The 27,083-nt window shown below is 57.1% G+C and overlaps 1 protein-coding gene across 2 annotated transcripts in view; it reads left to right on the top strand.

Annotated features, from left to right (window-relative positions):
• The first annotated feature begins 1,908 nt into the window (after positions 1–1,908).
• RIN3 (Ras and Rab interactor 3) overlaps positions 1,909–27,083 on the top strand; it is a 105,139-nt gene continuing 79,964 nt past the window's right edge. The window contains exon 1 of one of the 2 annotated variants that reach the window (XM_041758267.1): positions 1,909–3,932. In XM_041758267.1, the coding sequence (XP_041614201.1) occupies positions 3,889–3,932 (44 nt within the window). In that variant the 5' untranslated portion in view covers positions 1,909–3,888. Of the gene's footprint in view, positions 3,933–16,921; positions 17,253–27,083 lie in introns of those variants that run through there. The other variant, XM_041758266.1, reaches the window with a different exon arrangement.

Here is a 27,083-nt window from a genome sequence, read left to right as displayed (position 1 = left end):
GTTAGCATGTTGGAATCTTGACCTCTAGGGTGTTGCTAGGGCAGGCATGGTCTCCACCCTGGCTCCTTCCTGGGAATCACTTTGCCACACGGTGGCCCCATGGGGAGTGCACTACCCGCAGCTTACACTGTCCTAGCTCAGCCAGCCCGGGAGGGGAGGGGCGGCTGGCTTGCCCTGCGGTGCCAACGACAAGTCCCAGGGCAGGATCTTTTTTTTTTTTAAGATTGTATTTATTTATTCATGAGACACACACACACACACACACACACAGAGAGAGAGAGAGAGAGAGAGAGAGAGAGAGAGGGAGGCAAAGACAGGCAGAGGGAGAAGGAGGCTCCATGCAGGGAGCCTGATGTGGGACTCAACCCCGGGACTCCAGGATCACGCCCTGGGCCGAAGGCAGGCACTAAACCGCTGAGCCACCCAGGGATCCCCCAGGGCAGGATCTTACTGGCCCAACTTGGGTCGTGAGTTTGTCCACGAACTACTCACTGTGCCCGGCGAGCGGAGGGCTGCGCTAGCCCAGACTAGAGCACGTGTTCCCTCGCAACTAGGACAGAAAGTTGTCAGCCTCTCCTGGAGCCACTGAGAGGAGTAGCTCCCTGGAGGGAGATCGGGCCCGGGGTGCTATGGACATGTGCGGACATGGGCGCGGCTCTGGGGAAGGTGCCTGCAGGCCCCACGGCAGCACGACTCCTGAGATGTGTGTCCTGGGACAGAGGAAGGGATGCGTGAGGACCAGATGGGTCAAAGAGGGCCCAGGAAGGACCCACGGGGCAAACTTGGCCCAGGCCAAGTTTGGACCGGTAGAAGCTGCTCGGGTTTCTGGTATCTTGGCAACTTCCTTTTCCATCGGCGAGCAGCCCGGAAGCAGAGTGGGAGCCCATCTGGTGTCTTCCTGAGGAATTGTCTTCACAGAGTCGGGGAGCGGCAGGCCTTGCAGAGGTGAGGACCTTGGGGCTGTGCACATGGAACCCAGGCTTTGAGGGGCTTGTCCTGCCTCAGCAGAGGCCTGGGAAGCTGACGGAAGCCTTCACTGGGGGGTGGGGGGGCATGGAAGAGGGGATGACTCGTAGGTCAGGCTGGCATCACCTGCCCCTGAAAAGCTGCTGCAGGTGGGACAGCTGGATTGGCCTGTCCCCTGGTGCAGGGAGGCCGGTGAGTAGCCCGTGGCTTGTTTGAGCAGCAGCAAAAGCCCAGGAGTAGTGGCCCCTGGGCCATGCATGTCTGCAGCGTCACTCCATTGCTCCCAAGGACCGTGCGGCGAGGCACTTGAGAGTGGCTTGCCTGGGCCTTCCCAGCCAGGGGCCCTGGGGCGGGACTGGAACACAAGTCCGTCCCCAAAGCTCAGGTCTTCAAATGGGGGCTACAGTTCCTGTCCAGGGAGACACGGGAGAGTGTCCTCCAGGGAGGAGGCTGTCAGCCTCCGGAGGAGAGGCTCTCACGACTGGGCCATAGGGACCTGGGTGGAGGTCGCAGAGACGTGGCCCGAGCGGTCAGCATAGCCTCCTGGAGGCCATATGTTTAAAAAAGAAAAACAGCTTAACTGAGATGGACGTCATGGACCGTACAATTAACCCATTTCAAGTGTACAAATCACGGGATTAGTGTGACCACAGGGTTGTGCAACCATCACCACAGTCAATGTCAGGGCATTTTCTTCACTGCCCCCTCTCCCCTAAAAATCCCCTGTAGCCACTAGGGCGCTCGTTCCCTGTGCCCCGCCCCCAGCCTCTAGCAACCGCCGGTTGACTTTCTGTCTCCGTGGATTTGCCTGTTCTGGACACTCTGTGCGAATGGAATCTGACAGGAGGCGGCCCCGTGAAGGGTCGCAGGGCTCTTCTCATGTCCCAGCGTCTAAGAGTGAATCTCGTGGACACAAAAGAATGAAATGAAGTGAAAGTTTATTAGGCGAGGGCGAGAGCCAAAAGGAGAGGAGAGAGCTCTCTAGAGGGAGGGGTGTCCCCCGGGGATTGCCCAGGTGGGGTGGGGGTGAGGGGGCTTGCTGCGAGCTGACCAGGAGGCCTGTGGCCCTGAGATGCCCGCGCCGTCGGGTGGAGGAGGGCTGCTGATATCGCCCTTGCTGGCTCACTCCTCTGCGGTCTAGGCGCTTTGGGACTAGTGTAGCGGCCCCGAGATATGCTCTCCGACACCCAGGGCCAGGCGGTCCACTTTGCTCTCTTATCTGCGGTTTTCTTGGTTTTGTCCGCCTCAGCACTTCCCCCCAGTTGGGGTCCTGTGCGCAGGGTCCTCAGGGGGTCTGGGGCTTCCCTCTCTCCCCGCCTCCACCTTCATTAACCCTTTCCTTACTCAGTCCTCCTGCTTCTTCCTTGGAGTGTCTTTGCCAGGTGCATCCAGGCTGAAGCCTGTGTCAACGCCACATTCCTGTTCATGGCCCAGTCACCTACTGTTGCACGGAGCGCCTGTGTTGTGTTGATCTGCTCATGGGCTGGTGGACACTGGGACTGTTCCCACCTTTTCATCAACGTAAGCAGTACTGCTACGGACACTCAGGCACGAGCACGTGTGAACATGTGTGTGCGTTTCCAGGCGGTGCATCCCTGAGAGGGGGCCTACTGTGTCACGCACTAACTCCATGCTTCACCTTCTGAGGAGTGGCCAGGTGGTCTCCTGGAGCGGCTGCACAGTCTTCTAGTCCCTCCTCCAGGCTGTGCTGCCTTGATGCACAGAGATCCTCTCCTCTCTCACCTCCACCAGGTGGACTGGGCCAAGGCAGGGCGTGTGGGGAGTAGGGCTGAGGCATGGAGGGCAGGGTCTGGATGTGTGGACTCTGGCCTGGTTCTGTCTGTGCTCAGCCCGTGTGTGGCCTCGGGCCAGGCTCCTCCTCTCCTTTATGGTTCCATTTTCTCTTCTGTAAAATGAAGGCCTTGGGCCAGTGGGTCTTGGGGGGACACGGGGCAGAGGCTGGAGACACTTCTGGTGGTCACGGCGGGTGGGGAAGCTCCAGGTATCTGGTGTGTGGAGGTCAGGGTGCTGCCAGACACCCCATGGGACTGGGGCAGCCCCCACAGCAGTTGCCTGGCTCCAAACGTCAGCAGGCCGGGGCTGAGGAACCTGGTGTGATACTTGGGGGGACCTGTGGAGACTGGTCCTGTCCAGTCGCTGTGAAAGGCTCTCAGGGCAGCGGGCTCGGGAGGCATTCTGAGGGCACAGGCACTTAGAAGACAGGCCTCCTGGTCCCACAGGAGTGGCCTGGCTGCTGTATTTGCATGATCTCGAGGGCTCCCGGGCCCTGACCCCACTTGGGTGCATTGCACGCCTCCCTCGGACTACCTTGTAAGGTAGTGAGTTCCTTGTTAGCGGAGGCATGCAAGGCCAGCTGTCGGGGATGTGGAGGCGGCCGCCTGCCTCTGGTCTGGGGCTGCCCCTGGCTGAGTGCTGGGCTCCTTGAGGCGGGAGGCAAGGCTGAGGCTCGGCTCTCGGCTTCCCCACCGGCCAGTGGGTGCAGCCCCCGCGCCTTCCCGCCCTCGGGCTCTTCCCCCTAGGAGGGTGGGACACTTCCCTCAGTTTCCCTCTGGGCACCTGGCTGGGCAGCCTCCGCCCCCCCCAGGCTTCCGTGTGCCCGGCTCGGGCTGGGCTGGGGCTCGGCGGCTCCGCAGACAGCCCGTGACCACCAAGGCCAGCCTCTTCCTGAAGGCCCCGCTCGCCCGAGACAGGAAGTGGAGCGCGCGGCCCGGCGGCGGCTCCCACTCGGCGGCGGGGCGGCCCTTGCGAGGGCCCGGCGGGGTGCGGGCGCCCGGACACGGCGGCCCGCGCCGCCCGCCGCCTGAGCCCCCGGCCCGAGCCCCCGAGCAGCGGCCCGAGCCCCCGAGCAGCGGCCCGGCCCCGAGCAGCGGCCCGAGCCCCAGCAGCCCCCGAGCCGGCGGCATGATCCGACGGGCCGGGTCGGCCGCGCGCGGGGGCCCCGCGGGGTAAGTCCGGGAGCGCCCCTCTGCCTGCGGCCCGGGGCGGCGTCGGGGCGGGCGAGCGCCTCCGCGGGGCGGGAGCGGACGCGTGGCCCTGCCGGGGAGCCTGGACGGCCCGAGCCCCGCTCCCGAGCCGCCGCGCCCGCGCCCCGCGGGGTCCCCGCCCTCGGGCCGCCCGGGGACGCCCACCCGCGGGGCCGCCGGTCGGGAGCGCGCGGAGGAGGCGGCGGAGGCGGAGGCGGAGGCGGAGGCGGAGGCCGCGGCTCGGCGCCTGAAGCCCCGCTCGCTTGGGAACCGGCTTCGGAAGGGGCTCGGGCCGCGGCTTGGGGGAGCCCCCGGCAGAGAACCCGAACTCGCTTCTGGGCGAGGCTCAGGGCTGCGCTCCGCCCTGCGCCCTCGGCCCTGCGCCCTCGGCCCTGCGCCCTCCGCCCTGCGCCCTCCGCCCTGCGCCCTCGGCCCTGCGCCCTCCGCCCTGCGCCCTCCGCCCTGTGCCCTCCGCCCTGTGCCCTCCGCCCTGCACCTTGTGCCCTCCGCCCTGCGCCCTCCGCCCTGCGCCCTCCGCCCTGTGCCCTGCGCCCTCGGCCCTGCGCCCTCCGCCCTGTGCCCTGCGCCCTCGGCCCTGCGCCCTCCGCCCTGTGCCCTCCGCCCTGTGCCCTCCGCCCTGCGCCCTCGGCCCTGCGCCCTCCGCCCTGTGCCCTGCGCCCTCCGCCCTGTGCCCTCCGCCCTGCGCCCTGTGCCCTGCGCCCTCGGCCCTGCGCCCTCCGCCCTGTGCCCTGCGCCCTCGGCCCTGCGCCCTCCGCCCTGTGCCCTGCGCCCTCCGCCCTGCGCCCTCCGCCCTGCGCCCTGCGCTCTCCGCCGGGAGAGCTTCCCCAGGTGCCGGCCCCCGCTCTGCAGGCGGACTCTCGGGAAAGCCTCGGAGAACCCTTCTGGGTGCCAAGGCTTAGGGGCGCCCCCCCCCCCGCTGCCGTCCCTGGCTTTCTGGTTTAAACACCCCGGGGGCCTCCTCCCGAGCGAGCGGGGCGCCCCTTGCCGCCCAGCCTCGCCGCCCCCCGCCCCGCCCCGGCCGAGCTCTCCTCTCCTAAAACAAGGGGAATGGGCGGATCTGCGCTGCGCGACGGGAGGGGATAACCGGCTCCCACCCCGGTGGGAGGGATGGCTCCGAGGGGCCCTTATCTCTTCTGCATCTGAATGCCCCCTCCTCCCATCGAGGCCCCTCCTGGGAAACTCTGCCTGGATGCTTTCCCTTGGAAGTGACCTCTGCAAAGACAAACGTCATCCGGTGGGAAGAACTGGACATTATGTAGGGGAAGGGGCCCCTTCCGCTGGTTTCTACCACACCCAGTATTTCAAGGTGGAGCAGGGAAGAGTTTCCCAAGGAGAAAGGAGAGGTGGGGGGCTAGGGTCCTGACCTCTCCCGCCCCTCCACCTTAGGAATGACACCAGAATGACATCGCCTTCCCCATTTCCTTTTGTCTTTGTTCCCTACTGGGTCAGTTACTTAACCTCTCTGTGCCTCAGTTTACTTACATCTATAAAATGAAGACAAATAATAGTTCCTGCCTTCACACAGTTGTTTTGAGGGTTAAATGAGATGATGTATAAGGAGTTTTGCACATTGGGGCCCCTGGGTGGCTCAATCAGCAGAGCATCTGATTCTTGATTTGGGTTCAGGTCATGATCTCAGGGTCCCAGGATCCAGCCCTGGGTCAGCCAGGGGTGGGGCTCCCTGCTAGCAGGGAATCTGCTTGAGATTCTTTCCCCCCCCTGGGAAAGGGAGATGCTCCTCCCCTGCTCATACATTCCCTTACTCGCTCTCTCTCTCTAAAAATAAATCTTTAAAAAAAAAAAAAAAAAGCTTTGCACATTCACCCATAAACTCTTAATACTTATCGTTGATAACAGTAGTTATCTCTGTTTACCATCTATTTAACCTTGGACGGGAGACCTGGCCTTTGCCTCATGTGTAAACTGGGAGGTCACAGTAACACTCACTTCATCGGATTGTTTTGAGGTTTGGATGAATTGATATTTAAGCAGCTGCCTACAGGCAGTTAAGGGTTAACACACCACTCCAGGCCTGCTCAGAACAGTCCTGGCACATTGAATATTGGCTTGTTGCTAAAAACATCACTTTATTTAAGAGGACCTTTTGTGTGGGAGGGTTCCTAAAGGGTACCGCACCAAAACTTGGGCCTGGTACAGGCGGGAATCCCTTTGAGAACATTCCTGGAAGGTACTTGCATACCTCCAGGGACCAAGAGCTTTTTCCTGTGGCAGCTCTTTGACAGGTACACACCTAAGGAATTCCTGAATGTGAGCTGCCCCCTGCCCTCCCCTAGCTTCTGCTGCAGGAGACCCAGTCCTTCTTGACCTTCAGGCACCATAAGGCAGTTCTCGGGTGCACTCCCATGCATCACCTGTTCCTGGGCTGTACCTCCACCTGTGTTGCAGCCCAAAGATGATGATGAGGGGTGATTATCTACAACTCCAACCCCCAGGCCACCCCCAGGCCCTGCTGACCCTCAGGGCTGAGATCTGAGCCCTCAGTGAGGACTCTTCTTTCCACTTGGGAAAAACCAAACCAAAACCCCCTCCTCGCAGCCAGGAGATGATGTTCGGACAGCCAGGGAGCATGCCTGTCTCCCTCACACCGTGGGAGCTAGGATAGTGTCAGGTGGGTGTCAGCCCGCTGGAGGAGGAGTGGGAGGATTTGGCAAAAGCAAGCTCCATCTACTTCTTGTTGAGAGTGTCAGCTAGAGAGAAAGAAAAAGTGGACAGGTTGTCCAGGGAGGTGGTGCTTGGGAGAGGCCTGAAGGAAGTGGGAGAGCAAGACAAGTCCCTGGAGGATGCTGCTGGCATGTCAGGAGCCTGGAGGCCAGGGGCCCTGGAGTAGAGAGTGTGGGAGATGAGGACAGAAGGTAGTCTGGTCGGGTAACGGCTTTGAAGAGTGCTGGGTGCCACCGATAGGGTTTGCACAGAGAGGTGGTCTGATTGGCACTGGGCCACGGTGCAGGTAGACTGTTGGGGGAACAGAAGCTGGGACAGGGAAATCTGCAGGGAAAGAGGCTTTTGGGGAGGCAAGAGGGAGGGCTGCGGGCTAGGGTGCTGGGCTGGTGACTTGGAGGTGAGGTAGGAGAGGACGGGGCATTGAGGATGAGCCTGGTGACACTGTGACCTGCCAAGAGGCCAGCGGCCAAGCTGTGCAGGGGTCACTGAGGACGTGAACACGCAGAGCTCCCACCTTTATATGTCTGATCAATTGAGAGTCTGCTTAAGATTTTGTTTGAAAAAGGATTTCACTCTTGGATCTAATTCAGCGAGGGAAAGGCAACCCAGAAAGAGGAAGTGACTTAGCCAAGATCTTAGGAGCCGGAGGCAGGACTGGGCTCAGAAATCGGGTCTCCTGGGCCCTGGGCCTACAAGGGGCTGCCTGGGCCAATCCCCAGGGTTTGGGAGAGGCTGACATGGTGCAGGGGTCCTGCTGAACCCCTTGAGATGGGTCCCCCAAGCACTACAGGAGCTATGACTGGGGGCTCTTCTGGGCTGGGGCCCACCCAGACCTGGGATGAATTCAGGGTCCCAGGTCCCAAGTCCCAGCTCCAGCTCTGTCTGCGGACCTGGCCTTCCTGGCTTTCAGGGGCTCAGGCTCCCAGGTGGTCCTGGTGGGTGCTCAGCTGGGAGACCCACCCCCTTCCAGACCCTAAAAGAGGCTCTGGCCCATGGGCTGCAAAGGGTTACCTGAGCAGCTAGGGCCTGTACTTCCAGGCCACACACCACCTGGGAAGCCTGTTGGGGAGGAGGGGATTGGCCCAGGGTCTGCTTGGGATGGGGGAGTCTCAGCACATTTGTCCCCAAGGCCCTCCCCATCATCTCCCCTACCACTTGCAAGGACCTATCCTAGGTCTGGGCCCCTGTGTAGGGATCTTTACTGAGGTTGAAAGCATTAAAAGCTTCAAATCCTATGAAGACACCTGCATTTTAATCCAGGAGATCAAAAAATAAAAGACAGAAAGGAACCCAGGATAGGTATGCTCTGTGAAGGGGGCCCCAGGGGTGCCTCGCAGCCAGGGGTCGGAGCGGGGGTGGGGTGTGGACAGGCAGCCACCAAGCTCCGTCCTCTCTATCCCATCACAGAGGCCATCGGTCCCTTCAGTGGAGGTCACCCCAGTGCCACCCAGGCAGGGATGAATGAGCAGAGCTGTGTAGGCAGCAGCATTGAGGAGTGAGGACAGGACTGGAGGGGAGAAGCTTCTGAGCGAAGCCGGGGGATGGGGAAGCGTAGAGTGGGGTTTCGGCAGGGAGAGTCTGCCCTTGGGTCATCAGAGCAGGGGAGGTGAGTCTTGGCTGGACGTGCTGAGGGAAACAGCCTATGTGGGAAGGAAGCCCATCCTCAGCGTCCGGGTTGCTGTAGGGTTTTGAAGAGCCTGTGTCCCCAGAAAGAGCCCCCACCAGGGGCTGGTGACTCAGAAAAGTCTCAGGCTTCCTGTGCACCCCCAGCTGTCTGCCCCCAGAAGGGAGTGAGTGCCCGCCGTCCCCTTGTTCTTGGCAAGTTGGCTTGGGGACCATGAGCGCTACTCTGGCGGCCACAGCTTAGAGCTTCTGGCCATGTAACGACTGTCACCCTGGACCTGCCATTTATCCCACCCCACGGGCGTCCAAAACACATGTTTTCAGAAGCTAAAGATGAGAACTGGGATCTTAATGACTCTTATTTATTCTTCTGCTTTTTTAAGATATTTATTTTTTTATTTACTTATTTGAGAGAGAGAGAGAGCGCGCGCGAGTGTGCACATGAGGGCAGGGAACGGGAGGGACAGAGAGTCTGAGGCTGACTCTGTGCTGAGCACAGAGCCCAATGTGGGGCTTGATCACAACCAGGAGATTGTGACCTGAGTGGAGACCAAGAGCCAGATGCTTACCTCCCTGAGCCCTCGGGCACCCCGACACCATCCTGCCACCACCCCTCATGCCCCCTGCTCAAATGAGCCTTTCTGGTGATGGCACCTGCTCCTGGAGACAGAAGACAGCCGTCCAGCCCCCACCGAGGTCCCACAGGCTGGGTGGAAAGGACAGCGTAACCCCCCTAGAGCCCCTAATCACCATTAGGTGCCACGATGTGCTCCTGGAAAGGCCCTCAGGGACCCCCTGTCCTCTGTAACCCTTTCCAGTCCTGCATGAAGCTGGTTGCACAGCTTTACTTTCTCTGCCCTCCCTGGCATGTACAGCTGCCGTAGCTCCCGCCTCTGCCCACAGAGGTCCTTCCAGCTGGGAGGCTGCCACCTCCTCCATGAAGCCTTCCGTCCACACAGCTCTTGGACCTTTCTCCTCTGTGGATACTCAAAAAACTTTTTGCATGAACCACTTATCTACGTAGCAAGACACTAAAACCCCTTTGATACCACGTCTTCCTGTTTACACTCTAAACTTTCAAATGAAAGGGATCAGATCTTTCACCTGCACGTCTTTCTGCCCTGCACACAGCTGGCACTCAATAAATGCTGGAGGACAACGATTTCCTAAACAGGATTCTAAAGCTTGCCTCGCAGCCTTCTCTTTTGTGTCCTAAAGCACCTGAACTGCTGGAACTATTTGTAGGACACCCCAGGACTCAGGGTGGGGCCCAGGACGGGGTTGGGGTGGTGGTGGTGGATGGGGGTTAGGAGCCCAACTCCCCTTGTGCAGCAGGTGGTGACCTCCTGGGGCCACCACACCCTCCCCCAGCCTGGAGCAGGAGGGTAGGGTCCCTGTGTTGCCCCCAATCCCTTCATTTTACTGTCCTCAGTTGCATTTACTCGCTTCTCTAGGAGGAGACCAGGGGAGGGGGAGGCCAACCCTGGAGCCGGGATACGAGAGGCTCCATGGCCCCAGCAAAGAATGGGGGTAGCTGGGTGTGCAGGTTCTGGGGGAGCCCAGGCTGGGCCCCAAGGGCAGGCGTGTGGTCCACTGAGAAATGAGGAAGATAGGGTGGTGATTCTGGTGGTGGCGCTCAGTGTACGTCAGCCAGAGTCGTGGAACCATCCCTTCCTGGGCAGAGCTGCCTTTTGTTCTGAGGTTGGGGTCGGTCCCTGTGTTTTTGCTGCGTGAGGCCTCCTTTCTTCCATGGAGTGACTGGGTGAATTGTGGTGGTCGCTAGTTCTCCATGTCTTCTTGGCAAAATAATGTGAATAAAATGCTGCCTCGGCCGCTCCAGCGCCCCTGGTGATCACCGGTGACCTACCTGTGCCTTCCTTGGCTGACCAGGAGGGGCTTGCAGGCTCGCGGGCTGGGGCGTCGGCGGGGCTGGCGGATGTGAAGGCTCCGTCCCTTGGGGATGTGGGAGTGTCTGTAGGAGGCAAGCCTCTGACGGTCTCTGGGCCTCAGTCTCCCATCTGAGAAATGAGCCCGGGCCCCCGCCTGGTCTGACATTCGGTGACCTCCTGAATCCTGGGCCAAGAGGCAGCAGAAGCCGGTTTGCGGAGTGATGCTGGCGCCCAGGGGACTGCGTGCCAGCTGCGGATCACCTCGCCCTTCTTCCTTCTGACAGCCTATGGAACAGTCTGGACCATATGTGAACGCTTGCATAAGAGCCAGGGACCCCGAGAGATGGCTTCCGGTCATCACCCTGACCTGGTGCCTGGAAAGAAATGCTTTTTCACTGCTGTGGGTTTATTTTTGAAAGAAGTGCATTGGTTTTGGAAGGCTGCCGTGGGGCCGGCCCCGAGCACCCAGGTAGAGCTTGCTGCCCGGACGGTGGGCCAGGAAGGCCACGTTGCTGTGACGCCACTGAATGCGACCGAAGTTGCAAGGGGACACTGCTCAGGCCATGGTGTGTGGGAGCCGGGGAGTCGCTGGGGAGTCGCAGAGCCATGTGTCCCGGAGCTCCTGGTGGGAGGCATGAGGCCTGAGACAGGGGGCTCCCCCAGGGCAGGCGGGTCGGGGGCCTCCCGCACAGGCCCGGTGCTGTCCTGAGGTAGCCAGCCTATCCCTGTGCAGGCCATGGATGACACAGGGTGCCCCCCCGCCCAGGGTTATATGGTGAGCCCAGGCCCTTCCCTCCTGTCAGCATGGCCTGGGAGGACAAAACAGCGATGGGTGGGTGCAGGGGAGCCCTCCTTGTCCCTAGGTGTCCATGGGGTGGGGGACCTATGAAGTCCCTAACTGGGCAACTGTCAGCCCCTGCCTCCCATAGAAGAGTCTGGAAGGCACCGTCATGGCCACCACGTTGGCTCTCCCGCCTGCCAGCCCCCCTGCTGCCCAAGGCTGACCCAGTGGTCCAGGAGTAGCTCTGGTGACCCATGGAGCCCCTGCCCGTGTCTGCCTATAACTCCTGGGAGTGCTTCTGCCCAGGCCGTACTTGTCGGAAAGAACGAGCCAGCCGCCATGAAGTGTCAGTTCCCTTTTAGAAGAAACGGCCCAGCAAGCGGTTGTGGTCAAGGCCCGTTGCTGCCGTGTGCACCACGGTGCACGCTCAGGCCACATCCTGTGGTCTGATGGCCCTGGCCCCGCCCCCTCCGTCCTGGCACTGGGCGGACACACAGTGCCCCCAGAAAGGTTCAGGAGGGCCGCCGGGGCAGGGACCTTGGAGCCCATCAGTGACAGGCTGCCCCAGAGGAGCCTATCCTAGGGCACACTGCCCCCCCCCACGAGGGGGCCCCCCCTTCATCACTGACACTGAGACCTCTGTCAAAGCCAAGAACCCATTCCCCCCAAGGTAAGAGGTGGGATGTCAGCTGTCCACACCGGCCCAACTCCGTGGCTGACATTCGGTAGGTGAAAATAGGCCTGATGAAAAAGCCTGCTTTCTGAAGGCGGCTAGAGGACAGGCGGTTGTAGGGGCAGCCCAGGAGAAGGATGGACCACGCAGTGCACATGGGCCTTCTTCTTCTGCACAGGCCGTTCCAGAGCTAAACTGTTCCCTCTAAGTGCGCATCCCCGCCCCCCCCACCTCCAGGACCAGAGAAGTGAAGGACTCTGTGTCGGAGGTTCACAATCTCGTGATCTCTGGCTAAGGAGCAAGCTGTCACGACGGAATTCACCAGGGACCCTTCTCCCTGGCCTCCTTGTCTCCAGCTCCTTCAATCCCAATCACTGTCACAGACACATACTGGAAATTTCTCTAGGGATGTTGCAATTCAAAGCAAGGACTCAGCTTCCTACAGATGGCACCTGATGATGGCATTTATTATGCTCGCTGCTTTCTGTTCTTGACATTTTCAACACAGCATCCATCTAAAATATATTCAGAGATTCTTTTCTCTACTAATAAGTTCTTTATCCATCCTCACCCATCTATTCATCCATCTATCCTCCCATCCAGACTCCAGTCTGTCTATCCGTCCATCCTCTCTCTATCCTCTCATCCTTATGCTCATCCACCATCCATCCTCCCATCCAGATACCAGTCCATCCCTGCATCCATGCATGCATGCATCATCCATCCATCCTCTCTCCATCCTCCCATCCAGCCACCAGCCCATCCTTCCATCGTCCCATCCAGCCACCAGCCCACCCATCCATCCTCCCATTCAGATGCCGGTCCATCCATGCATCCATCTTCTCTCCATCCTGTCATCCCTATACTCATCCACCATCCATCCATCCATCCATCATCCATCTATCCAACCTCCCATCCATCTCTCCATCCTCTCTCCGTCCTCCCATCCAGCCACCAGTCCATCCATTCATCCATCCATCCATTTACTGAACATTTATTAAACATTGAGAAGTTTCCAGTTTCTCTATTAGGGAAAGTAAGAGAAATATGCACATAGTGAAAGGACAGGGCACAATGTAAGATCCTGCCCATGTCCTACTACCCCTGCCTGTGCTGAGCGGGCAGGACCTAGCAGAGGTGGCACCTGGATGCGTCTTGGAGAATGAGGTTCTAACAGCCGAAATCAGGCAAATGCAGCTGAGGGCAGGGCGTCCTGGGTGGATGGGAAGCACAGAGCAGGAGGTGGGAAGGGCCAGTGTATAGAGCAACAGTCCATGTGCTGAATCCCAGAAGTGGGTGGGCCTCAGCCACAGGTTGGGGAGTTTGGAGTTAATTCTGTGGCAGAGACCACAGGTCTGTCCCCACTTAGCGCGGGCTGGCCAGGGCAAGTCACTACACCTGTCCCGTCCAGAACGCCCTTCTTTGCAGCACAGAGCGAGGAGGATCGCTGCTGGCAGGGGTGTTGTCGCAGTCACACAGGAAGATGTTGGTTCCTAGGTCTCTAGGCTGAGATTACATGGTTGCTGTTCCCTGTGTGTGAGGGCCTGTGGGCCTGGCGTGCATCCGTGTGCTGTTGATTCCCCTCCGGAGTGCACCGCATGCCTGAAGGGCACACACAGACACGCAAAGATGGTGACAACATTCACGGCATCAAACCGTTCACGTCTTTGGGGCCACCCCTGGTCTGAGTGCGTGTCTACCTGGCCACTGTGTTCGGTCTGTGTGGGCATGTTGATCCCGTCCCTCTGTCCGCTGTGTGAGGCCGTGCTGGGGGCATGTGTTACCCACCTCTCATCTTTGATGACACTTGGTCTTCGTCAAATTATGATCATTTTTGTGGTTGGGGTGAACATGTGTCGATCTCTTTGTAATCCCATAATCCGCACCCCCCCTCCGTTTTCAATGCGGCTCCTGAAAACTTAGGAGGGTGTAGGGTTTGAGGACCGTTTCCTTATGACGTATCACCATCTGGGAGTATTTGAATTCAAGGGTAGAGCAGAGCCTGTTGATCGACCCCTGAATTTTAATGGGGTGAAGATGTTTACTGAGTGCTTCCCAGTTTCCTTGAAGCTAAGTGTGGCCGTGTGATTCAGTCCAGGATGGTGACATATAAGGGGAGTGCCGTTGGCTTGGAGGTGTCCTTAAGAGAAGGGGAATACCTTTCTCTCCTTTCCTCTTTCCTGTTGGCTGGAACACAGACGTGATGGTTGGAGTTGAAGCTGCCATCTTGGAGTCCGAGGTGAATTTGGAGGCGCTGCCGGGTGGAGCAGCGCTATTATAAGCATCCTACACGTGTTGGAGCATCATCCCACCCCTGGGCTACTTGGACTTTTATACGATAGAAGAATACACATCAATCTTACTCAAATCACTGTTATTTTAGGTTTTCTGACACAGACAAACTTAATCCTAACTGATGTAAGACATTTCCTGTCTTGTCACATGGCACCAGATTATGTCGACAATGACAAAGTTGCTTGTAGGGCTGCCTGCAAGTCTTCACCCCCAAGGGGCAGTGGAAGGAGGAAGGGGAGGAGAGAGAAAAGGCTGTTTTGTGTCAACCAAGGCTCTTATTTCAAAGACTAGACTGCACACGCTTTCTCCACCTTGGGTGCTTGTGAGTTTTAGATTTCTCCAGAAGCTGCAGACTTGTTATTCTGGTTTGAGTTCTGCCTCCCAGTTCTGGGCCTTGACGGGACTAAGGATCACTGAGGAGCCACGTCTCTTCTTTTAGCGTCCGTCTCCCCATCTCTACTGTGGACAGAGAATGCCCATAGGCGAGCCCTTCCTGTGCTGCACCTCTGCATCTCCTCGTGGCCTCCTGTTGCCCAAGCTCCAGAAAGGCCAGGCCCAGTCTGAGCAGTGTCCATGTCCTTGCCTGCTGCCATGGCCCATCCATCCGTCTGTCCATCCATTCATTAATTCACTGCCTCTTTTTTTTTTAAGATGTATTTATTCACTTTAGAGAGAGAGAGAGAGAGAGCTAGCGGTGGGAGGGGCAAAGGGGGAGGGAGACAAGCAGATGCCCTGCTGAGAAGGGAGCCTGACACAGGCACGGTCCCAGGACCCTGACCTCATGACTTGAGCTGAGATCAAGAGTCAGATGCAGAACCGTCTGGGCCACCCGGCACCCCATTCTCTGCTTCCTTGCTGGGCACAGGCCGGGTGCCAGGCTGCGCTTGTGCTGAACCCTGGCTGCTGGGGGTCTTCAGTGATCTCCTTACCTGTGTACTTGGCCTTGGGAGAGGTTCATCCTCAAATGGCCGGGCCTGACTTCCTCTCTCGAGGACACAGCACAGGTGTATTTGGGGTTGGGAAGTGCCTGCTCTGACCTGCCCTGCATGGCCCCAGCTTGCCTCCTGGGCATGAGGAGGTCCTCGGGGCTGCATCTGGGAGGCCCTTGTGCGTGGCCTGGGATTGAGTGGGGTGGGCTGCCTTGACAGGCTGAGCAAGTGTCCCTGGAAAGGGTTTGAAACAGCCCACAGCAGCCTGCATCCCTGGCGTGAGCATCATCAGAGGTCAGAGCTCAGTATGGCACAGAGAGGGGAAGTGACTGTCCCCGCGTCTCACAGCACTTTCCAAGACTCCATGAAGTGCGCAGGCCATTCCTATTCACGAGGCCTTGGAGATGGGGCCAGGGTATGTTGTCTTCACTGGCCCTGTCTCCTCCAGCCTCTGGAAAATGTGAGCTCTTTCCTGCCTTAGAGACTAAGCACATGTGTCCCACCTCCTCTTCCTGCAAAAAAGCCTTCTCGGCTCTCCAGCTCCGTGCACAACTTGCACACAGCTGTGCAGGCTGCTCACGGCACAGAGGCACCTGCTAAGATCGAAGCCAGTGGGGGCTGAAACTTCATTCTCCTGCCAAGCTATGTGTGACGTCAAGTGGTGGAGGTGGGGGCCAGGGGGTCACCTGCATTCTTGGGGAGGAAGGGCACCTCGTTCTGATGCACACAGAGGGACCACATGGCTAGCAAGGCCCCGGGCAGCAGAAGGCCTGTCAGCAGCCTCAAAGTCATGCTCCCTGCACCTGTCACAGTGTCCTCTCTGTCCATGGACGCCCTCGGTTGTGCGCTCCGAGGGCAGACAGGACGGTCCGGGCGTCCGGGCCTGTGGGCTGCAGCCTGAAGGCCGTGTACATGGAGATGGGTCTGTCGCCTCGTAAAGACCGCGATGCCTTGTCTCTTGGCACTGCTGCAACACAGTAGCGCAGACTCCAGGGTTTAAAGCAAGAGAAGTGTATTGTGTCAGGTTCCGGTTCCGGAGGCCAGGAGTGGGACAGGGAGGGAGGTATCCCGGGGCTGCACGCCCTCGGAGATGGGGGGGACTCCTCCTTGCTCTCCCCAGCTTCTGGGGCCTGGGCCGTCTGCTGGGTTCCCAGCCTATAGCTGTGCCCCCACCTTGGCCTCCTGGTGTCACGGCTGTCTGCCCCACGTGTGTGCGTCTGTCTGTCCTCTTGAGGAGGCCGGTCACACTGGATTCAGGCCCATCCTGCTCCAGAATGACCTCATCTCAATTCATCACATCCACAACAGCCCCCTTTCCAAATAACGTTGCATTCTGAGGTGCTGAAGTTAGGGCTTCACCATGTCTTCTTGGGGGACTCAGTGTGACCCATAACAGGTTAGAATTTCCATAGAGGGAAAAAAAAGTCCTCCCTCTGCCCTTGCCCCTCCTCCCTCTCCTCTCTTAAAACACACACACACACACACACACACACACACACACACGTAGGTGACCTGTGGGGAGGCCCAGTGAATGGCTTTTGGGGCACCTCTGGGTTTGGGGCTTCAGAGGCTCCCCTGTAGTTGCCATGAACATCATCCCCCCGTTTGCCTCCCAAATGCACCCCTCCTCTGACAAGAGCTGGCAGAGGGCAGCCCCGCAGCCACAGCCATCCCTCTGGAGGTGTGCTGGTGCTGGTTTGGGCTCCCCAGGGGCAGGTGCTGCAGTGGCTCCCGAGGTGCACTGGAGGGCTGTGCTCGGTGCCCGCCACACGTTGGCAGCTGTCTCTTCACCCAGCAAGTCCCCATCTGCACATAATCCTACTAGTGCAGTGGTCCGGAGGCCCAGGTCAGAGCACCCGGGGTGGGGGGGCTCACAGCCATGTGCACGGTGGTGAAAAGCGGGGGGCCCTGCGACGCACACCTGCACCCCGAGGCCAGTGGATGCCAGGAGGCAGGCCTCCTGGTCTCAGTTCTTGCCCTTCACACAGGGGACTCATCATGGCCTGGTGGGTGCCACGTGTTTTGCAGTGCGTGGCCTTGGTGATTTCACTGTTTAAAATGTCCCCAGCCAGCAAGCCCTCGTGCTTTCTTGAGCCCGCAAAGGCAAGAACACTGCGTTGAAGGCCTTGCAAGGAAGCACGAGCATTTGGGAAGCTCCTTCGGGCCAGCTACATGTGTCGCACGCGGGCCGGGCCGTGAGCTCAGAATTCGTGCATCAGGAACACATATTAAGAGAAATGCACCTGAAGAGGGTTATGGACTGATGAGCTGCCGAGAACGTGTGAGCAGCGGCTCCCGGGAACCTGAGCCCCATGCTTCCCCTGCACGTCGCGGTTCAGCCTTGGCTCAGCCTGTGTTCACGGTGACTTCACAGAGCGTGACAACCACAGAAATGAGACTCGGCTGTAGGTGCGTCATGTAGACGTGTTGGCCCCCCTGCACTGTCCTTGCTTCTGCCGCTTGCACTTCATGCCTCTGACCAAGAAGTGCTATTCCACGCGTGCTCTGTCTTCGTGGCACTCAAGGCCCTGGGACACGCACTGTCCCTCTGGCTCCAGGCCATGGCCCTCCCCCCTCTGGTGACATTCAGGACTGGGGCAGTCTCCACAAAGGGGAGGGGTCCGTGCTATTTCATGTTCTGTGATTCGAGGAGAAGAGTCTGTGCAGGGGTGCCTGGTGGCTCCATCAGTTGAGCGTTGACTCTGGGTTTCCGCTCAGGCTAAGATCTCAGGGTCGTGAGACAGACCCGGGTCAGGATCCACGCTGGGCACTGAGTCCACTTGAGGTCCTCTCTCCATCGGCTTCTGCCCCCCACATGTGTGCATGCACACCCGCCCTCCCACTCGCTCTCTTGCACGCTCTCTATAAAATCAATAGGTGAATCATTTTAAAGGAGAATCTTTGTGGGGAGCAGCATGGTAATCAAGGCAAGTGAAAAGCAAGGCTCCTTGGTGGTCACGGTATAAGTAGTAATCACGGCGCTTACGCCCGCAGGCTCTACATCAGGCCCTTCGCTCAGAGCTTTTTTGAGTTAATTGTCCCAATCCCAGAGGGCTGGGGTCACAATGCCCAGCTCACAGATAAGGAAACTGAGGCCCAGCGAGTCACTGAATCTGAGCTCTCGGCAGAAGAGCCAGCACCTGGGTCCAGCTTTGTCTGAGCCCTGAGCCCCGAGCCCCAGTCCCTGCATCCCAAGGACCTAGAGCATGCTGGGCCTGGATCCTTGAGGGAACGCTGCACTCCCCCAGCCTTCTAGACCCCCTCGCCTCCCACACCCCCTGCCCCGCGGTTTGGCCCAGTGGAGTGGGCCAGGTGGACAACCCATCTGTGCCTTGTCACTCCCTAGCAGGGCCCGCCCCATAACCCAGGCCTGGGGTTGCAGGGACATAGCTTAGCTGGGCTGGGCTGCTGTGTGCCTGTCATGCCCTGGGGCTTCGCTCTGTCTGCCTCGGTGCCCCCGACAGCCCCAAAGGGAAGGAGCCAGCATCCATGGCTTCCTGCAGCTCCGGGTCTTGACCACTCGGCACTGGGGACCTTGTCCACATCAGGTCGGGCACAGTGCACAGCGCGGGTGTGATGGGGACCGGTGGGCAGCGGGGGACGCGGACCCACAGGAGACGCAGCCCTGAGGGTGGGATTTCCCGCAGTGATTGGGACATCCCTTTTGTTCCTTGGGGGGTGGGGTACCAGTCGGGAGCTGGTGGCTGCCCAGAAGTACCGGCGGGTTGGGCTGCAGCGTCCACGTGACTGCTGATCCCCCAGGAGAGGAAATGTGGTCACAACTGTTGGGTGGGTTGCCGCGTGACTCAGTGTCACCAGGGGTGGGAGGAACGGGATGCGGCGATCGTTTCCTGCAAGGTGCTCGGGGCACGGCCCCACACGGCCCCCAGCAGAGCCCGAGGGGAGGTGGCCACGGTAGTCAGTACGGCATTTGGCCCCGAGCCCTGGGCCCAGCTGGGCCCGCCCCCCTGCAGCTTAGAAACAGGGTTTGCCTTGTCAGAGCACACCCTATACTATGGCCATGTTTCACCTTGCAGCCACCCCCCAACATCGTTGGGTCGGAGAACGAGGCCCAGAGAAGGAGGGAGACCTGTCCAAGGACACACAGCAAGCCTATGGCACAGGGTGGAACAGGCCCTGGCTCCCACTTCCCATACCCCTGAGCTGTCGGGGTGACAAGTGCCGCCGGGCACTGCTAGGGGAGCCCTCATTGAGCTCCATGCCAAGTCGAGTCCGTCTTGTCCCCACTATGCGCCGTGGGGTCAGTGTTCCCCTCACTCGCATCTTCCAGGCAGTGAGAAGCCAGGTTCCACGTGAGATTGGGTCGGAGGCTCAGGGCGAGGATAGAGCACTCCCAGCAGAGGTCCTCAGGGGCCCAAGGGCACAGAGGGCCCCATCTGTCTGTCAGGGGCCTCATGACCCCCAGGGGTCATGACCCCCAGGGCTGGGCTCCTCCCGCCCTGCCCCGCTGCCTCTCCCTCCCCAGCCTCGGGTCAGGTGGAGAAGGGAGCACCGTGCCCTCCCTTCTTCCCCAGATGATGGAGACTCAGTGAGCAAGTGGGAGGCAGGGCCAGAGGCTGGGGTCACGAGGCCAGGGTCATGGGGGCTGGTGCTCCCGGAGGTAAGGAGCTGCCAAGAGCAAGGGACGCTTCCTCCCAGGACCCCGCAAGCTCTGCTCCTTGTCGGGGACACCCTGGGAAGGACCAGGCATCAGCAAGGTGAGCAGGGACCACAGGGGCTTCGCGGAAGCCGAGGAAGGGGTGGGCTGGGATCCGTGAGCACATCCGGACCCAGGGCAGCCTCCTGGGAAGGGGCCCTCAGTGCTGCCACCTGTGATCTGGAGCACAGTTTTGCCCTCCAAGAGCTTTCCCAACACAGTAACGGCAAATGACAGTGACGCTCAACGTGCATATAATTTCCTTTTCATCTTCTTTCTCTCTTCTTTCTGAGGAAAAACAAATCCCCCACATAGTGCTCGAATTCACACACAATGGTGTAAAGCTGTAGACCTGTGGTGTCCAGGGCCTTGGCCACCATGTAGCTGCTTTACAAGTTACATTAATTAAAATGAAGTAACAGGGGCACCTGGGTGGCTCGTGCCTTAAGTGCTCGACTCTTGGTTTCAGCTCAGGTCATGACCTCAGTGTTGTGGGATCAAGCCCTGCATGGGGCTCCATGCTCAGGATGGAGTCTTCTTGACTCTCTCTCTCTCTCTCTCTGCCCCTCCCCCTGGCACTTTCTCTCTCTTCAAATTAATCTTTAAAAAAAAATAAATAAATAAGATTCAGAAACAGTCGCACCAGCCATAATTCAAGTGCCTGGAGCCACCGGCAGCAAATGGCGAGTGCACTGCATAGGGCAGACACAGAACATTCCATCATTGCCCACCATCCTTTGGGGCAGCATTGTTTTCCCTGGAAGCCGGGAAAACTCTACTGGCTGAGAGATAATTTTTGGGATTGGGTTGGTCCCTTTGGACCTATTTTGTGCTAAGTGTGTCTGTCTGGCCTGCCTGACGATTTGGCCCTGTGGGTATGAGGATGGTAGTTCCCGTTTTTTCCAGATGAGAAGGTGGGAGAGCCTTGGGTGAGGGTGGGGCTGGGTTGGGTCCATCCCCAGGGCAGAGGCCCTGCCCTTTGGCTCGTACCTGGTGGCTGAGGGATGGCCAGGCAGGGGCCACAGCGACCCAGCCACGTTCCTGCTTGTGTGCCATAGTGTCTGTGACAGGGCGATGCGGATGAGCGTCACACTGGTGCCCCCTCTGCAGACTCACGATTAGAGGGTCAGTGGCCACTCACGGTGGCCTCCAGGAGGGCTTGCTCACAGGCATCCACGCCTCCGTTTTTATTATTCCCCTGAGGTCCTCGCTAACTGTTTTTTGCCTTCCATAAAAGTGTAGGGCAAAGGGTAAAGCAGGAGAAAGAAGTCACTTAATCCCAGGATCAACCACCACGGCGGGAGCAGTCGATGCTTGTGCTGCAAGGAGCAGGAAGGGCCTGGCTCTCCACATCCCCCCGTGGCCTGGTAAAGCAGCCTCCCCCCTGCAGCCCCTTGTGGGCTCTGGGGGCCTGCATTTCGGACTCCGGGTCACCCTCCGTGTGAATTCCGGCGTCTGGCTGCTTTTCCCATTTGCCTCTGTCTGCCTTGTCTTGTCCTTACTGACATGCACGAGCCCTGTGTTAGCCTGGGCAGCGGCCTCTCGCAGGTTCTGGGGTGAACTAGGGCCTTCTCGCCCTGAGGGCATGACTTTACTCTCTGAGTGGTGTCTGGATGAACCGCAAAGTCTCCATTTTAATGCGGTCACAAGTACCAATTTAGTTAAGGTTGGCATGTGTGTGCTGCTTTACACATCTGTTCATCAGCTTGTGAAGATACTGTTTTCTTCTGGGAGCTTTTTGTTTTGCTTTCCACATTTAGGTCAGGACAGAGTCTCCCTGGAGCTGATTTTTGTGTGTGGTGAACAAGAATCGAGTTTCTTTTCTGCCCACATGGATACCTCATTGTCTCAGCACGTTTTGTTGCAGAGATGGCCCTTTCCTCAGTGCCCTACTGTGGCTGTGGAGGAATCGGGACTGTGCCACGTGTCTGTGTGTTTTTGGACTATTGTGGTCTGCTGACCTACACGTTCGTCCTGCACCGAGACTGCCTTCTCAATAACTGTAGCTCTAGAATAAGCCTTGGTACCCGGCAAACAAAATGCTACCCCGTTCTTCAGGTGTGTTGGGGGGACCCTTGGCCCTCGGCCTCTCTGCATCCCTTCTCACAGAACACCTTTGGGAGTCCAACTGGAATTGCAGTGATTGTTTTGATCAGTCTATGTAGAATTCATACCTAGACGCCCCATGGATAGGATCTGTCCTTCCCTCACTTCTCATCCTGTATATTTATAATGTTCACTGTTTCATCTTATACCATAAGCAGGAATCTGGAGGGATTTGGCAGGGTGGGTCAAGAACGTGGACCGTAGACTCGGAGACCACCAGGGTTCAAGTCCCAGCTCGGCTGCTTACTAATTCCATGGCCTTAGTGCATTGCTTGACTTCTCTGTCTCTGTTTCCTCCTCTGTAAAGTGGGAATGATAATCAGAGTTATCTTATGGGGTTATTTTAAAGGTTAACTCTAGCTAACCTAGAGCAATGCCTGGTGGACAGAAATGTCCAGGAACATTATTAGTTCACATGTGAGTACGTAGTCTATTCACAGGATTCAAAATATATATTTTTGGGATCCCTGGGTAGCGCAGCAGTTTGGCGCCTGCCTTTGGCCCAGGGCACAATCCTGGAGACCTGGGATTGAATCCCACGTCGGGCTCCCTGCATGGAGCCTGCTTCTCCCTCTGCCTGTGTCTCTGCCTCTCTCTCTCTCTCTCTCTCTCTGTGTCTCTCATGAATAAATAAATAAAATCTTTATAAAAAAATATGTATATATAAATTTTTTTGTAAAGAGTTATGGTGAAAAATCCTTCCCACCTTTGTTCCCTATGTGCTCATGCCCATCCTTGCCCAGCTAGTTATTAGTTCCTCATATCTTCTTCCAGAGTTTCTTTATTCAAATACAAATAATCTTTTTTTTTTCTCCAACCAAGGAACACAGTATACATACTATGCTGTAATTTGCTTTTGTCGTTCGACCACACGTCCTGGACACCTTTCCAGATCAGGATATAGAGGGCATCTTCATTCTTTTTTTAACCATTGCCTCGTGTCCATCTCCTTCCCTTGCCCCTTCATCATGGGCATTTAGCTTGTTTTCAGTCTTTTCCCCATTGCAGACAATGCCACACTGGACCAGGGAGCATCTTGTCTGTGTGTCGTTTTGCACACATGCAGCTCTATCTTTGTAGAGAGATGATTCCGTCTGCATCAATTCCTCAGTCCTGTTGGCGGCATTCTGAGAGAACGTGGTGCCGTGCCGCCATCCTTGCTAATACAGCTTTGTGAGGATTTACTAAGGAAGTGCTGATGTGAAAAAAGAAAATTTCATCTAGCACCTATTCTGTGCTGAGCATGGGCACACAGCAGATGCGACCAATGCTGGAACGCGGGGTGGGGGTGGGTGGGCGGGGAGCCGGGTAGCGGCGGGCAGTGTCGTTCACCATTTGATTCCACGTCTGTATGTCACAATGCAGTGAACATCTTTGTCCATGGAGCTTCTTCATGACTTTTTTTAAAATACTTTTAAAAATGTATTATTTATTTGAGAGAGAGGGAGAGAAAGGGAGAGAGGGAGCAGGAAGCCTGCTGCTCTGTGGGCTCCATTCCAGGACCCCGGGATCACAAGCTGAGCTGAAAGCAGACACTTAACAGCCTGAGCCACCCAGGCGCCCTTATTGTACTTTTAAAATATCTCTGAGCTCTAGAAGGGAAAGGACCTACAATGCACCATCTTAGCCAAAACAAGGAAGCAGGTCCCTAGCTCTGCTTGTGCAGAACCCAACTCAGCTCAACATCTGAAATCCCCTTAATGAGAACTTTTCCTGTTTTCAAAGTTACAAAATATTTTAATTATTTTTTGAATAGGTGATATTATCACATGGTTCAGTTTGAAAAGGTACACAAGGTGTATGGTGATCACCCCCCACCGCAGCCTCCCAGCCTCCACCCACGGCACCACTGGATCTCCCCCACGTGTCTTTACAAAGAGTGGCCTCAGCCCATCTCAGCATACCTGTCACAGATGCACACGGGCCTGCCCACAGCCCTTGGGGACCTGGGTTCTCTGTCCCCACTGCCTCCAGCTTCAGTTCCAGGCGGGAACTTTGTCCCCCAAAGATAGGTCTTCTCCAGCAGCCATCTCCATGTTCAGTGACGTTTCTAAGAATGGGGGGGGGGGGGGGGGCGGGAAGGGAGGGAAGCATCAGCTGCTCTTTCACTATGTGTGATTATTCTTGTGATTGTTATTATGGTAAGGCTGGAATTGTGTCTGGTCTGTGGCAGATGCTCAGTAAATACTCATTGGATAAATGAAGGGATGCTAATAACATCATTGAACGTTTGCCGCATGCTCGGTACCATCCTGAATTCTTTATGGCGATCTCACAAGGTAATAATGCGTATATTTCCCATCTTAAATGTAGGAAAATTGAGGCAGAGAGCCTTAGTCACTTGTCAAGGTCTCCAAGCTGGAACTCGAATCCAGGCTGTGTGGTTCCCTGAGCCTAGGCTTAACAGCCCTTGTCATCATGCAAAACCTAACTGTACACAGCGCTGTGAAAGAATTGGTGTTATCACCTATGGGCTGCGACCTGATGGGAGTGAACAGTCCTAGCCCAGGGCTGGCGTGGGGGAGGCCGTCCACAAGGCCAGCAGGCTGAGTCAGGTTTGGCTGCGTTCAGTGGGCCGGCTGGCATGGGGACAGGGGCTGGACCCGTGAGCCAGAGCAAGTTACAGAAGGAGGCTGGACGGTCTTGGCCCCAGTGCCCAGGAGGCTGTGGGTGTCCAGGGCCCTCAAGAGCCCGGATGCTGGGCAACTGTGAGCCAGCAGGCAGAGCTTCTGAGAAACAGGGTCTAGGGGCAGGCCTGGTACAAGGGGCACCGCCCCCAGGGGCTGCAGCGCTGGGTCAGGTGCCCCCATGGCTTGTCCAGGGCCCAGTAGCGGCTAGTCTGAGCAGGTGGAAGCCCGAGGGGTCAGCCCAGAAGGCAGGGCTGGGAGCTGCTGGGGCCTGATGCACCCCAGGCGACAGAGGTCTACAATACGCACAGGTGTGGAAAGTTCGAAGGCCTTTGACCTGCTAGACCCCTTGATGTGGGCTGTGACGTGCGAACTCAGACAGCCTGACCCGTTCTCAGCACTTCCGGGGTCCGGAAGACCTGCTCAGGCTGACTTCCCCTCTGAGAGGCTGTGGGCAGGGGCCCGCAGAGCTCCGTCCCTGGCTCCCCGGGGCCGACCCCCAGGACCCAGCTCTAAAGCTGCGCTCCATGCCCCCCTCACCATGGAAGGCCTTTTGGTATCCCGGTAGACAGAAACCCGGGAACTTTCTCACGACACGGTTTTCCAAACACTGTCCTTGGGGCCCCAGGCGGCAGCAGGAACACGCAAGAGCCTCATGTAGTTATTTAGCTTGTGAAACCGGGCTAGTGGCACTGCCGTGTGTTTGCACGTTACATGTGTGAGACATCACGATTCTGAAACTGGCTACTTCTCCTCCACCCCCACGGGGTGGCCGTGGCCGGCCTGGAGCTGCGTTTCTGTCCCGTGTGCTCCCAAGGCTGTGCCAGAGGTGGAAATCCGGCAGCAGCTGTGGCTCAACTTCCACACGTCGAGGGAAAGGCATCTGGCAGAAAGAAAGCCACAGAGAAGCCAGGCCGGCCACCTGCTTTGTCTCAGGCTGTCTACTGGGGCAGAGCCAGCCCGGCAGGAGCAGAAGCTTTCAAATGGCACCTAGCCAAGAGTCAACTGTGTCCAATCGTGGGATTCATAGTGCTGGAAGGAGCTTTCGTCCCGGGTCTGATCCATCAGTAACCACACAGCCCAGCTGCTGCCTGTCTCCAGTAGAGTCCGTGGCAGACATCACAGTGGGTCCCAGCATTCTTTCTCTGCTGAGCCTTTAGCCCAGCAGTCTAGGCAGTTGCTGCCAATCGACTGGGGTCGTGTGGACATCCAACCCGCGTTGCCATCCCAGACCTTGTTCATCCTTCTCATTTGCCTGAAGCGGCTGCTGAGCCTAAAAAATGGAAGTGAGTGACCCAAGATCACATAGTGAACAACAGAACGAGAATGAGGTCTCCTTGAGTGTGAGCTCAGTGCCGCTTCCTTTGGATCATACCTGATGAACACAGCATTTGTCATGTCGCTGCTCATCTCATAAACTTGTTCCCTCCCTTCATTTCCACAATGTGATCCCAACCTCACAACACACACACAAAAGTTCCCACCATTTCCCCAGATGGCTGCATATGTCGCTGGAGAAAAGCTGGTACCATCTCCAGTCATGTTAACAGAGTAGAATGTCGGGGATCCCTGGGTGGCTCAGCGGTTTCGCGCCTGCCTTTGGCCCAGGACACGATCCTGGAGTCCCGGGATCGAGTCCCGCGTCAGGCTCCCGGCATGGAACCTGCTTCTCCCTCTGCCTGCGTCTCTGCCTCTCTCTCTCTCTATGTCTATCATAAATAAATAAATAAAAATAAATCTTAAAAAAAAATAGAGTAGAATGTCTATATTGATGGAAACGGTGGTGATGCTTCTTTCTTTGCTGCTCAGGGCACACCTGGGGAATCACTTCCCTGTTTAGGACGCCACACTTCAAAAATACAAACACAGAGGAGACTCCGAATGCTGAGAAGGATAAAAACAGTGCGATGAGGGGGCTCAAAACCTCTCTGTAATTTACAGTCATTGATTTGTTGAAAGTTCAATGGGGAAAGAATAATCTTTTGGCAAATGGTGCTGAGACAACAGGATATCCAAATCTGAAGAAAGGAGGTTAGGCCTCTACCCTCACTCCAGAGACAAAAATTAATTCAAAATGGAACAAAGACCTGAGTATAAGAGGTGAAACTATAAAACTCTTAGAAGACAAACTCATGGTCTTGCATTAGGTCATGGGTTTCTTAGATACAAAACCAAAAGTACAAGCAACAAAAGAAAACACAGATAAATTGGACTTCACCAAAATTTAAAAACTTTCATGTTCCAAAGGACACCTTTAGCTTTTCGCTGAAAGGAAAGACGGTCACAGAATGGAAGAAAACATTTGCAGACATCTTATAAGGGAGTTGTATCGAGCATATATAAAGAACTTATAGCTCAATAATAAAAAGACAACCTATTTCTGAAACAGGCAAAGGATCTGAAGACATTTTTCTGGAGAATATATATATACATATATATAGTCAGTAATTTAAAAAGATGCTCAACATAATTATACAGCAAGGAATGCAAATGCAAAGCACAGTGAGATACCACTGCATACCCATTAGGGCAGCTATAAAATAAAGATGGGCAATGACAAGTGTTGATGAGCATGTGGGGAAATCGGGACCCTCCCAGGCTGCCACTGGGAATGTGAACTGGTGTAGCCGTTTGGAAAAACAGCCTGGCTGTTCAAGATGCTGCATGTAGAGTGGCCCTGTGTCCTGGCAATGTCTTTCCTAGACATACAAGAGGATTGAAAACAATGTCCAGACAGAAACTTGCACGTGAGAATTAGCAGCATTACTCATGATGGCCCCAAACTGGAAGCAACCCAAATGTCCGTCGACTGGTGGATAAGTACAATGTGGTGTGTTCATGCAGTGGAAT

Source organism: Vulpes lagopus, chromosome 6 (assembly GCF_018345385.1).
Source record: "Vulpes lagopus strain Blue_001 chromosome 6, ASM1834538v1, whole genome shotgun sequence".
In the NCBI taxonomy this organism is placed as follows: Eukaryota; Metazoa; Chordata; class Mammalia; order Carnivora; family Canidae; genus Vulpes; species Vulpes lagopus.
This window is presented reverse-complemented; position numbering and strand designations above follow the sequence as displayed.